This window comes from Giraffa tippelskirchi, chromosome 1 (assembly GCF_054371585.1).
Source record: "Giraffa tippelskirchi isolate mGirTip1 chromosome 1, T2T-mGirTip1v1.2.pri, whole genome shotgun sequence".
Classification (NCBI taxonomy): domain Eukaryota; kingdom Metazoa; phylum Chordata; class Mammalia; order Artiodactyla; family Giraffidae; genus Giraffa; species Giraffa tippelskirchi.
In genome coordinates, this window is record NC_137275.1 from 205,667,048 (window position 1) to 205,679,569 (window position 12,522).

Genomic DNA, 12,522 nt, shown 5'->3' on the forward strand with positions numbered 1-12,522 from the left:
ATCACAGCATGCCAGGCCTCCCTGTCCAACACCAACTCCCAGAGCCCACCCAAACTCATGTCCATTGAGTCGGTGATGCCATCCAACCATCTCATCCTCTGTCGTCCCCTTCTCCTCCTGCCCTCAATCTTTCCCAGCATCAGGGTCTTTTCAAATGAGTCAGCTCTTTGCATCAGGTGGCCAAAGTATTGGAGTTTCAGCTTCAGACCTTCCAATGAACACCCAGGACTGATCTCCTTTAGGATGGACTGGTTGGATCTCCTTGCAGTCCAAGGGACTCGCAAGAATCTTCTCCAACACCACAGTTCAAAAGCATCAATTCTTCGGTGCTCAGCTTTCTTTATAGTCCAGCTCTCACATCCATACATGACTACTGGAAAAACCATAGCTTTGACTAGACGGACCTTTGTTGGCAAAGTAATGTCTCTGCTTTTTAATATGCTAATCTATGGTATATAGATTCTAATAATGATAAGGGCATGTGTGCTAAGTTGTGTCCGACTCTTTGTGACCTGATGGACTGTAGCCTGCCAGGCTCCTCTGTCCGTGGGATTCTCCAGGCAAGACTACTGGAGTGCGTTGTCATGCCCTCCTCCAGGGGATCTTCCTGACCCAGGGATTGAACTTGCATCTCTACGTCTCCTGCATTGGCAGGTGGATTCTTTACAGCTAGCACCAGTGCCGTGCAGCATGGCCAAAAATAAATGAAATAAAAATTCATTAATTGGTAAAGGATATAGACTGTGCTATATCTATAAAATGAACTATCCTTTGGCAATAACAAAGAATGAAGTACTCTTATGCGCCACAATGTACACAGACCTTGAAAACATTATGCAAAGTGAAAGAAGCAACTCACGGATTATTCCATTTGTATGAAATGTCCAGGAAAAAAAAAAGAGGGGCATTGGACTCAATCTTTAAAGCGTTCAGGCCCTTACACCTCTGACATTATATTAATTATTTACGTGGAACTGTACACTTTTAAAAGTGGCCCTTAGAGCTTAAGGATCACAGACTCCAAGTCCTCATTTTAAAGATAAAGAAACTGAGGTTCCTCTAAGAGCATGGACCTATCTGCAGCCACAAACATAGTGATGGAAATGTCAGATCTTCTGGGGTGATTTCTGGATGATTCTAAAATCTTGGTAGTATTTATATTATCTGTTATATTAGGTCACTCAGTGCCTTCTCTTATCTTCAGCTATAACAAAACTTTGAGAGACCTGTTTAGTTCAAAAGGTGCCTAACATGAATTTGAGGAATTATCAGTTCCTTAATGTTTAGGAGAAACAAATTAATACAATAGAGTTCCACATATATGTTCAGCTTTTCTTTTTTGGGGCTGTTCTGTACCACATAGGGGCTTCCTCAGTGGCTCAACGGTAAAAAATCCACCTGCAATGCAGGAGACACAGGAGATGCGGGTTCGATCCCTGGGTTGGGAAGATCCCCTGGAGGAGGGCATGGCAACCCACTCCAGTATTCTTGTCTAGAGAATCCCACGGACAGAAGAGCCTGGTGGGCTAACGTCCATGGGGTCGAAAAGAGTCGGACACGACTGAAGCGACTAAACACACATGCATGCACCACATAATCAAGTTTCATTGGTGGCTCAGAGGTAAAGAACCTGCCTGCCAAGCAGGAGATGTGAGTTTGACCCCTGGGCAGGCAAGATCCCCTGGAGAAGGAAATGGCAATCCACTCCAGTATTCTTGCCTGGAGAATCCCAAGGACAGAGGAGCCTGGTGGGCTACAGTCCATGGGGTGGAAAAGAGTCAGACACGACTAAACACAATAACCAGGTAATTAGAAAATAGCCAAGAGGTGCAGCAAAGGCTCTACTGGAGTGGGTAGCCATTCCCTTCTCCAGGGGATCCCCCTGACCTAGGGATTGAACCCGCTTCTTCTGCATTGCAGGCAGATAGATTCTTTACCGTCTGAGGCACCAGGGAACCCTCACTTTAAAATCTATTCTTAAGTAAAAACCCCGTTTCTGGTAAACTTCTGAATGTTTTCTTGAGAATATCACAACTCAGTATTAAAGAGGGGGGGCAGTGCCATATTTCAGACAAGGGAATCAAGTTCAGGGATGGAGCTTGAGTGATTAGCTGATGCCCTTATAGCTGGAGTTGATAATGATTGTTTCAAACTTCCTGTTCCAGGATAGCTAACAGCCAGGAGAAACACAGTGGAAAATGCAAAACAACGAAATCATAAAACCTGCCAAATACTTCTCAGAATTGGAAAAGAGCATCCTGCTGGCGTTAGTAGAAAAGTACAAGTATGTGCTGGAATGTAAGAAAAGCGATGCGCGAACTATTGCCCTCAAGCAGCGCACCTGGCAGGCGCTCGCCCACGAGTACAACTCCCAGCCCAGCGTGTCGCTGCGGGATTTCAAACAGCTGAAGAAGTGCTGGGAGAACATCAAGGCTCGGACCAAAAAGATTATGGCCCACGAGAGGAGAGAGAAAGTGAAGCGCAGCGTCAGCCCGCTTCTGAGCACCCACGTCCTGGGGAAGGAGAAGATTGCCAGCATGCTGCCTGAGCAGCTGTACTTCCTGCAGAGCCCTCCTGAGGAGGAGCCCGAGTACCACGCTGAGGCTGCCGCCCAAGGTAGCGTGAGTACCGCCCGCTTGCACCTTCTCGTTTGACATTGCAGTGTTCAAGTCCTTCATTTCCATGGAGCTTAGAAAAAAAAATAACTTTCATATCAGACTTGACTTTCTTAATTCAGAATTTCTGGATTAGATAGGACATTCAAGTCATGTTGTCCATAAAAACAGAAGCTCTTCTCTCCTTGTGCTATCTCTTAGAGAGGTCTCAGTAATCACTGTTATCACCTAAGAGGGAAAAATAAGGGGCTGCATCAATATAGTTATGAATGAAGTACCTTAGTTGCTTATCTCAGTCTATCTTATATATTAAAGAGACTTTGAGGATTTATACTCATTCAGTCAATCATATTTTTTATCTTTCAAAAAGTAGTTTTTGAGGACCTGTTGTGTGCAAAGCACCACATTAAGTTCCTCCAAAGGCCATGTTAAGAAAGTGAACTATTTCAAAGTTAACCAAAAGTAGAGACTGATACACCAAACACCCATTCAGGAGTCACCCAAGTTAAAAACTAGCATTTCTACCTATTATAATATTGTGATCTATAGTTTTGGTTTGTGCACTCCAGGAAACATGAGAAATTCTGGAAAAAATTCATTTTAGTTTTAATATACTTTTTTGAGAAGAGAAAAATATGTCATACATAATTCTTAGGCAAGTAAAAGAATGTCATATAATCAAGACTGGAACAGTAGTGGGTCATGGCTTTAAAAAGTTGGAATTAAGGGTCTATTGAATGTCTCCAGGCAAGGGGGGGCGGTTAGAATGCATATAGACAAAGTGTCAGTAATTTCTGCCTCTTTTAAGATAGGAAAGATCAGTTTATGTAAAGATTCATGGCAGTTTGCAGAAAATATACCTTGATGCAGAGGAAGATTTCTGGGAAGGCCAGAAGGCTGCTCATAAGGCCCTCCAAGGACCCAGACAGCAAGGATTTGCCTGGAAAAATCCAACTCTTGGCTTGCAGGATGAGAAATTCACTTATCAGTGTCCCGAGAGTAAACTGAAGCTCTGAGGGACTGGTTAATTAAAAGTCGCAAGAAACTGTTTAAAACCAAGAATGTTATTCATGTAGAGTGGAAAAGATAATAACATGTTTCTGATTAGCACTTTTTTTATTTTTCCTTTCGGCAGATCATCCTGGGAAGCTTAATTATAATCAAATGTTTGTTTTCTGGTCATTTGGCCAAGGTTAAATCTAGGAAGCCAGTTGAATGTCAGGCAACTCATGTGTTGTTTCTCAGGGTAGGATCTCAGTGTTTAAGTTGATTCTTGAGTTCCCCAGCTGGGGAAGCTTCCAGTGTTGATATGGACACTGCCAGCTCTCTCTCCTCCATCCTCATTGCTGCTTCTGTGCTAAAGTGGGGTCTGCTGCTAATTGACAGTGTCCTTGCCTTGGAGATGTTTACAGCTTCAGCCAGTTCCTCTCCATTATGGTGGCCTTGGAGTGATTCTGTGTCTGTGAGGCAGTGAAAGGAATGGTACTGGGGGAGGTGAATCAGCAGGGCTGCTTTTCAAATTGCTTATATTCCCTGAGAGATGTTGCTGAGGAAGATGCTGGTGTGGACTGCGTGCAGTTCACTTTGCACATCTGCAGTCTGGATGATTGTGTATTGATTTCATCGGCTTATTCTAAGGGGACAGTCTTATTTCCCCATTTTCAAATTTTAGAGTAGGAACTAGAAAGTCTATTCTTACAGATTTTTTTCCTCTTGCTTTTTAGAGGAAAGGATACAACTTATTTACTCATAAACACAATTTCTAAATTTTCAACAAGAAGGGAATAAATGTGGATTCTCAGTGTCCTTCCTGTAGTGACGTTTGCTAGAGACTCACTTGTAAAGAGATTTAAATTGGCTGTGTGTACATATATGGCACATGAGACTTTTTGCTGATGGATCTTAAGGTATAGCCATATGCTGTCTGGTTCCTGTTTCCAGGTCAAATCTGGAGGGTGGTGGAGAAGTGTGTTGCTTTGTCAGTTGGGAACTGGGTCCAAGATAGTTTGTATTCTATAGTAGTTAAGGTACTGGAACTCTTCCCATACATTAAAACAGCGTTGAGGTTACCTCACCCATTTTGCATTTCAACTTACTTTTAAGAAAGAAAAAGAAAGCTGGAATTGTTAATCACTGTTTCCGGGTCTTGCTGGGGAAAAGGTTGAGAACCTGCTGTAGAGGACGGCTCTCATTCTATCGTGGATCTTTTGGCCCATGGACTGTGTGTGTGTGTGTGTGTGTGTGTGTGTGTGTGTGTGTGTGTGTGTGTGTGTGTGTGTGTGTTTAGTTAGTATCTCTGCTAACTTTGTCTCTACCGTCTCTCTGTCTCTACTGTGCTGTCCAGTATAGCAGTCACAAGCCACGTGAAGCTGGTAAACACTTGAAACGTAGGGAGACTGAATTGAGAGGTGCTATAAATGTATGTACCATATCTCAGAGATTTAGTACCGAAAAACAGAATGTAAAGTCTTACTCATAACGTTTATATTGATTGAATGTTGAAATGATAATACTTTAGATCTATTGGATTAAAAATATGTTACTAAAATTAATTTCACCTCTTTTTACTTCTTTAATGTGGTTATGAGAAGAAATTTTAATGGCATACGTAACTCATATTTCTGTCGGACAGCACTGTCCTAACACCTTACAGAGTGCCTGTGACAGAATTAGTTGCTCAAAGATTTGTTGGAGGTTAAAAAAATGAGCCTAACACATTCCACTAGAGGCCTCCCTCCAACTATTTCTTATGTGAGATGCCTTCAACTGTGTCATCTTGATCACCGTCCCTTGCATGTTCTTAGCTTTGTCATTAACTTTCATGAAATGTGTATCTGTATTTGAATGCACTGGTCTTAAAACTTAACACTTAGGAACATATTTGTAAAAAACGAGTATTTTCCCCTTAAATATATTAAAAGAATTTATACCCTGTAGATTTATGATATGTGATAATTTGGCTTCGATACTTATCTTCCATAATCTTTGGGGAACAGGTTTGCAGAACAAACTAAGGGAGAACAAAATTTGCTGGGGGTGATCAGGAGGGTAGAATGGCCAAACGTCAGATACACGTAGGAAAACTAAGCTTTCAGGTAGGACTCAAATATCTTGAGAGAACTTACATTTAATTCATATGCTGTTAGTTCTCTACTATACAGCTATACTCCAGTAATGCAGACATAGGCATGCCAACCTATCAAACATTTCTTAATAAATTCCATTATTAGTCTTTTTAGTTTAATCTTGTTCTTTTGGGGTAGGAACTCCAGTACAGGGGACTGATTTTTATTTCTAGTTATGACACACTAGATATATAAGGGGCTGGAAAAGTCCTTTTTTGTGTATGTATTACTTATACAAAAATCAGCATTATTTTTTTCCTTTTTTTTAATCCCTATTCACCACTTTCACTCTTTTCTCCTGAACCCTAATAATTCTAATGTGTTGTATATTCTCTCACGTGTTCTTGAAAGCATGCATTGGTGGTGTGTGTGTGTATTTTATTTTTTGCAAATATTAAAAATTTACATAGATTAAAAATCGTGCTATAGATGCCATTCCTTTTTCTCTTACCTCTTTTCGCTTAGAATGTTTAAACATCTATCCCCACCGCAGTGAGTAAATCTAACTTGTTTCTTTTAGTTGATGTATAATATTCTGTAGTGTACATCCCTGGCATCTTATTTATCCATATTCCCTGTCAGTCCTGTTTCCATTTTTCCTGCTGAGAAGGGCTGAGTTTTAGCCTGTACAGTTTCCTTCCCATCCTTTGACGGCCTTCATTGGTTTTCCTGATGAAATTAAACTTACTCACATTGCCCAGTGGAAGAACACCCCTTGACTGTGTTCTCTGCTCCCAGGAAACACTTTAGGCCTTCTTACCCGTTTTGCACACGATCGAGTTGTTTTCTACTTCAGGTGGCTTTGTTTTACCTGGGAGAGAGATTACATGGTGTGTGTTTGCAGCAGGTTGCCATTCCCAGGATAGTCTTTTTCCAATTAAGAGGAGACTTTCCCCATCTGAACACTAGCTTCCAATCATTGGAGCTAATATTTGTGTGAAAGTTAATTAACTACTCCATCGGGCTTCTCTAGTTTTAAGCTCCAGCTTCTAGCAGAGTCTTGAGAGATCTGTTTTTTTAAATTTAAAATGTGCACACTTTTAAACTAAAAAAAATTAATTTTAAAGTAGATTCATTTATCTGTTCCCAGACATAAACATACTGTCTTCATGTTCATAAGTCTAGAGAGAAATTTGGAGATCAAAATTTGAAATATACAGCCATAGTCTTAATAATCAGTGGTTTTTTAGTGGATACAACCTGAAGACTGCATTTCAAGATATGTGAGTAATCAGCTGAGCAGGTGATATAATGAGAGGCTGGGTGTTATAGTAATTGAGCTTGGGTTTTGGAGTCAGGCAGACCTGGATTGGAGTCCTGGTTCTTTCAACTAGCCAAGTGACTTTAGCTTATTGTGTTTGGTTTTCTATAATAATACCTCCCTCAAGGACTTCCCTGTGGTCCAGTGGTTAAGACTCTGTCTTCCAGTGCAGGGGCACAGGTTCGATCCGTGGTCCCACATGCCATGGGGTGGGCCCCAAAATGAAACAAAAACAAAAACACCTCTCAGAGGGTTGTTGTAAGGATTAAATGAGATAATGCTGCAAAATGGTAGCTGCTGTCATCATCATCATCATCAAAAGGCCCCTAAAGCCAAGACTTATTGAGATGAAAATAAGCATTTAGAAATTGGGAGAGATGAGTAGCATTGTCAGGGCATGGACTTTTTAAAAGCTCAGAGGAGTATCCAGAACTGTCCTCTGGAATGAAATCAAAGAGAGAAGAGGCTAAAGGTACCAAAAAACGTCTAATGTGTCTAGTCTTCTTTGAGGACAGTTTCAGATCTGAGACTCAAAAGGAAACAGATGAGGTAATCCTCTTTGCATTTGATCCCATCTGAGGGACCCCATTCTTGGTGCTCAGCCGTCCCTACTCCTTTGTCCTGCGCCTCGGCTCTCCACTCAGAATGCCATTCTTTCTTCGCAGTTGTGCCGTGTTGAGAGCGATATGACCCTCTGCAGCCAATTCATCCCGCACACATTTCTTACAAGCCCAGCAGTGTGTCAGGCCCTGAGCTGGGTCCTCCAGGAGGATGAATTAGAGGCAGTGTCTGTCTTCAAAGTGCTCAGAGACCTGAAGGGGAGGTAGTTAAACCGTCAGTTTTAACAAGTGCTCTGCCAGAGGTAGGCTCCGGAGGCAGTGGGAGCTTGAGGGAAGGACATCTAATTGAGGCTGTAGCCGCTGGAGTTGGGAAGACTCCTAGGGAGACATTTTCATTATCTCTGGATGACGCAGGAGTCCTTTTAACCTTCCCTTTCAAAAGTAAGATTTTTTTTTTACCCTTTTTTTAAGCTTAATTAGGGACTAGTTATGGTTGTTACCTAACCCCTTGGAGTGAAATCATCTAAACAGCAGCCATTTTCCTTTTATTAACAGAGTGTTATGAGTTAGGTTTCCCCCAGTAGCCATTTACATTCCTGGCATCCCATCTTCTGGAATAATGGAATGGACGTACTAATGTAATCAACTCTGTTAATAAATTGATGTTATTTTTCTCCAAGGAGAGGACTCTCATTATTGGAAATATAAAGCGTCCCAAGAAAGCATTGGAGTCAAAGCTAGAATCCAATCCTACCACATGGAATCATGGGTTAGTGGTGTTAGTGGTTTCCTTATGGAAACTCCCTGACCGATACTCATATCATTGCCCTATAAAAATACTAGGGCAAACATGGCAACCTTTTGTATCCATAAGCTCTGTTCCCTTCTATTCAAAGCTTCAGTGCATAAATATTTACTAGGCATCCGCTAGATACCAAGCAAAATAATTGGTGCCCAAGGATAAAAGAAATGAATAAGTCACAGTCCTCAAACAATACTAGGATGTGTTAAGTTCTATAACAGAAGAGAAAGGGAGAGGGCTGAGGTTTCACAGAGAAAGTAGCATTGATCCTGAATGAAGCAGGAGTTAGGGAGGAGGTTGGAAGGGAAACTGGAGTAAGAGTGTGTGTTTGAGTTAGGGGCTGGGGACAATTACTGAGCCCAACTGTAGGCTGAAGGAGCAGTGAGACAGCATTATGGGAGAAAATAAAGATTGTGGTAGAATTGGAGGATACCTGGGATTTTGAAGAGTAAGTCAAGGAAGATAAAGGAAGGTTGGAATCAGACTATGAGGGTTACTTAGGGTGTATTGAAAACAGAGCCAGAGATAGGAACCCCAGGGGAACATTGAAGTGTAAGTCCAGAAAAGAGACAGAAGAAAGAGCAATCAGAGAGGAAACTTAGGAGAAAGCAATGGTTCAGAAGCTAATAGAGGAAAAAATTGTCAAGAAGAATCGTCAAGTACTAGGGAAAAGTTACATAAGAGGGACGTCAGAAATTGTCTTTAGGATCTGAATATTGACCCCCAGATGGCAGCGCTAGAGGAACAGCCAAATGTAGGAGACTGAAGAGAAGTCTGAGGAAGTTAAGCCAGGGAATGTAGGCTCATCTTTCCAGGAAGAACCTTTGTGAGATGCCTCTCCAGGGTAAGGGTTAAGACCTGTGTCCAGGACCCCCAACAATGGTGCCCTTGTGGAGATTGAACTTCAGTGTTCGTGGCTGAATGAGAATCAGAGAGGGAGATAAGACTGAGGGAGAACTTAATCTGCAAACCGACTGCTGGCTTCGTACTGTGGTTTTCTGCTCACTGGGGGTTGTGCACATTTCATTTTAGAACTTATATCCGCATACCCAGGTCTCCAGTCCTTGATAAGCACAGTCTCGGACCACTTTTCCCATAGTTTGCAGTGTCAGAACTGACATGATGAAACCTATTACCGTTACTTTCTTAAGGGAAAATTGCTTTCGATGTACGGGTTTTTTTGAAAGTCAGGAGTGGCAGGGGTACCTGTGGCCACGCAGACCAGAGCAGATGCTGTCTCAAGTCATCCTGCCATGGGGGACGCTGTCATTTGAAATAGGATTGATTTACTCTCTGCCTGTAAGATCTTTGAACATATGTTTTCTGCTACTGTTTTTCAGAATCATTTGCTGTTTCAAATAGAGAACTGTGCGATGATGAGAAAGAGTTCATACATTTTCCAGTATGTGAGGGGACCTCTCAACCTGAACCCTCGTGTTCAGCTGTCAGAATAACAGCCAATAAAAACTACAGGAGCAAAACCTCTCAGGAAGGTGCTTTAAAAAAGATGCATGAGGAAGAACACCATCAACAAATGTCCATCTTACAACTGCAGCTGATACAAATGAATGAGGTGCATGTGGCCAAAATCCAGCAGATAGAGCGAGAGTGTGAGATGGCAGAGGAGGAGCACAGGATAAAAATGGAAGTTCTCAATAAAAAGAAGATGTATTGGGAAAGAAAACTACAAACTTTTACCAAGGAGTGGCCTGTTTCCTCATTTAACCGGCCCTTTCCCAATTCACCCTAAAAGACTGTGGGGGTGGCTCCCTTGCAATTAATCTGTGTTGGCAAAGAAAGTCTGGAACACGAACTGGCGGTCAGTAACCTGTAACAGAGCTACAAACTAGGAAACTTAGAGTGGGAGTAGTCACTTAAGAATACATTCAGGTAAACAGCTGCACCCTATGTACCCCTTCAGTGGTAAAGAAGCTGGTAGAGTTTTCTGAAAATTATCACTTTGAGTGCTATCATTCTGAATGTAATGTCTCTTAATTAGAATTCATACAAGAACCATGTATGAGTGTTGTTGTTGTATTTTTTTAATCAAATGCAAGTGTGACTATAAAGGGAGTGTGGCTGGGTTTTGTGGGTCTTTTTTTTTTTAATTTGACAGCAGACCTTTTCTATCCAAATGAATGCCCTCCCATTGAAAGTGGCTGTCTTGGGAGGACACACATTTCTCCAGTGGTGATGCTGTTGCTCAGAATTTGCTAGAGGTCTTTCGGGAACCTCCACAAGAGCTGCAGCACACTTTGCAGTTTTTCTGTGTCATCTTCTGAGTGTGGATTTTCTGTTTTTAAACAGCCTGACATATGGAAGGTTATTTTCTAATGTGGCTCATAGACTGCCTTTTTTCCCCCCTTTCCTCAAAGAAGAGTTCCAGATAATATCTCCAACAAGGGTAGCTTTGTTGGAACTAAGGATGTGATTACTTTGAGAGAGAAATGTTCGTTTAGAGTTCTACATTCTGTCATGCTTATTTCTTATTTTATTAAAAGATAAGACTTGCAATTTTATAGTCACACTGTGTATGTTTTTTAAAGGTGCTGCCTCCCGCACTGTGCTCCAGTTTTTGCCTTCCTTCTGTAGGTTCCTCCCAACTTTGTACTACTGAGTTCATGCTTGCCCTTAGTTTTAATCTTTAGCCACCTAAGAAAAGACCCTTCCCTTGCTGCACTCCTGGTGCTGGCTAATAGTAATGCTGCATAAGCATTACACAGTTGGTATTGAGCTTTTTCAGAATCCATTACCAATAGATTTGGAAATATGGATTGATAAATGGATATTTTGACTGAGCTGTGATATAACTTCTCCTGTAGCCTAGTGTGAAAAACAGTCTTGGGAGCTGGGCATAGCAGTAGTTGGGAGAAGCAAAGTGACACTCAGGTGCCGTGGCAGGTCAGCAGAGTCTGAGAAAGAAATTTCAAGACTGTGTGTCGGGGAAGGAGGAGTATGTGTGGCAGAGGCTATGTAGGTAGTGTAGGACTAGGAGTCAGGGCTTGAATTCTGAGCCTGGTGCTGCCTCAGGTGCTGTGTGACCTTGGGTAACTCCGTTTAGTCTTTGGCCGTGGTGTCTCCTGTCTCTAAAACAAGGGAGTTGGTCTAGATCAGACCAACTCCTTGACTATGATGTGGTCTGCACAGTCTTGGACAATGGCTGCTAACATCATAATTGTCCACAGGACGTGAGTCAACAGGGAGAGTTTACTACAGTGGCTAAGCTTCCTTCCTTTCATAATTTTGGAATTTGGGTCTCAGGGTCTGTAAATTCAGTAAAGTACATATATACTCATATATGCATGTGCACTGCATAAAACTTAAATGGATATCAATTTATTATATGCACTGATCATGTTTTAAATACCTTAGGGAACCAGTTATTGAAGGGAACCCATGAAGACTAGTCTTCTTTCAAAGGAAGGATGCTTTTGTAAGGATTTGTGTTCTTAGTTTTTTTACCAAATGGACCCTTTAGAGAAGCAGCATCTGGAAAAAGTCTCAAACTTCATGGACTTATGGGAGACAAATTAGGCCAGGGAATGGCAGGTCCTCAACACATGTGAACTGACAGAAGTTTGATTTGCTTCATCTATTGGTCCACCTGGAAATCTCCTTAATATGCTGATTCTGGCATCGGCTTGAGACTGTGCATTTCTTACAAGCTCCCAAGTTACGCCAGTTCTGCTTGTCTGGTCACTGGGATTCTGTGCAGCAAGGTTTTAGAGGACCCTGGTTAAAAAAAACCACCACCACTGGGTTAGGTACATTTTTGTATACAGCATGGTGCCATATATTATTATTCTCTCAGAATCTGCCACCTAATCACACAAATAACAATGTGGAACAACACAAAAAGAGCTCACAGATATAATGGAACTGTAAAAGCATCCAACTAATTCCTAACTGAACAAATAAAGGATAATTAAACCAGCAGGCTAAAGCATGTGTTCTACTGTTAATGGTATTTATGAGTTTATAACAGTTTTCAACCTTGAGTTGCATTAGAAACAGTGTTTTATAAAAAATTTATCTCAACGGGTTCCATTCCCAGGAGATTCAGTTTGCCTGGTTTGAGGCCTGGTCTTCTATATTTTGGGAAGCTTTGCAAAGGATGATGATGCCCAGTTGAGACTGAGACCCACTGGTGTAGAGTTCA

General features: G+C 41.7%; 1 protein-coding gene across 4 annotated transcripts in view; it reads left to right on the top strand.

Moving 5' to 3' along the window:
• The window catches only part of MSANTD3 (Myb/SANT DNA binding domain containing 3), a 32,002-nt gene extending 19,703 nt beyond the window's left edge, over positions 1–12,299 (top strand). For all 4 annotated transcript variants that reach the window (XM_081573084.1, XM_081573077.1, XM_081573094.1 and 1 more), the window contains 2 exons: positions 2,166–2,616; positions 9,704–12,299. In XM_081573084.1, coding sequence (XP_081429210.1) covers positions 2,199–2,616; positions 9,704–10,113 — 828 coding nt within the window. In that variant the 5' untranslated portion in view covers positions 2,166–2,198 and the 3' untranslated portion in view covers positions 10,114–12,299. The remainder of the gene's footprint in view (positions 1–2,165; positions 2,617–9,703) is intronic.
• Positions 12,300–12,522: the final 223 nt, after the last annotated feature.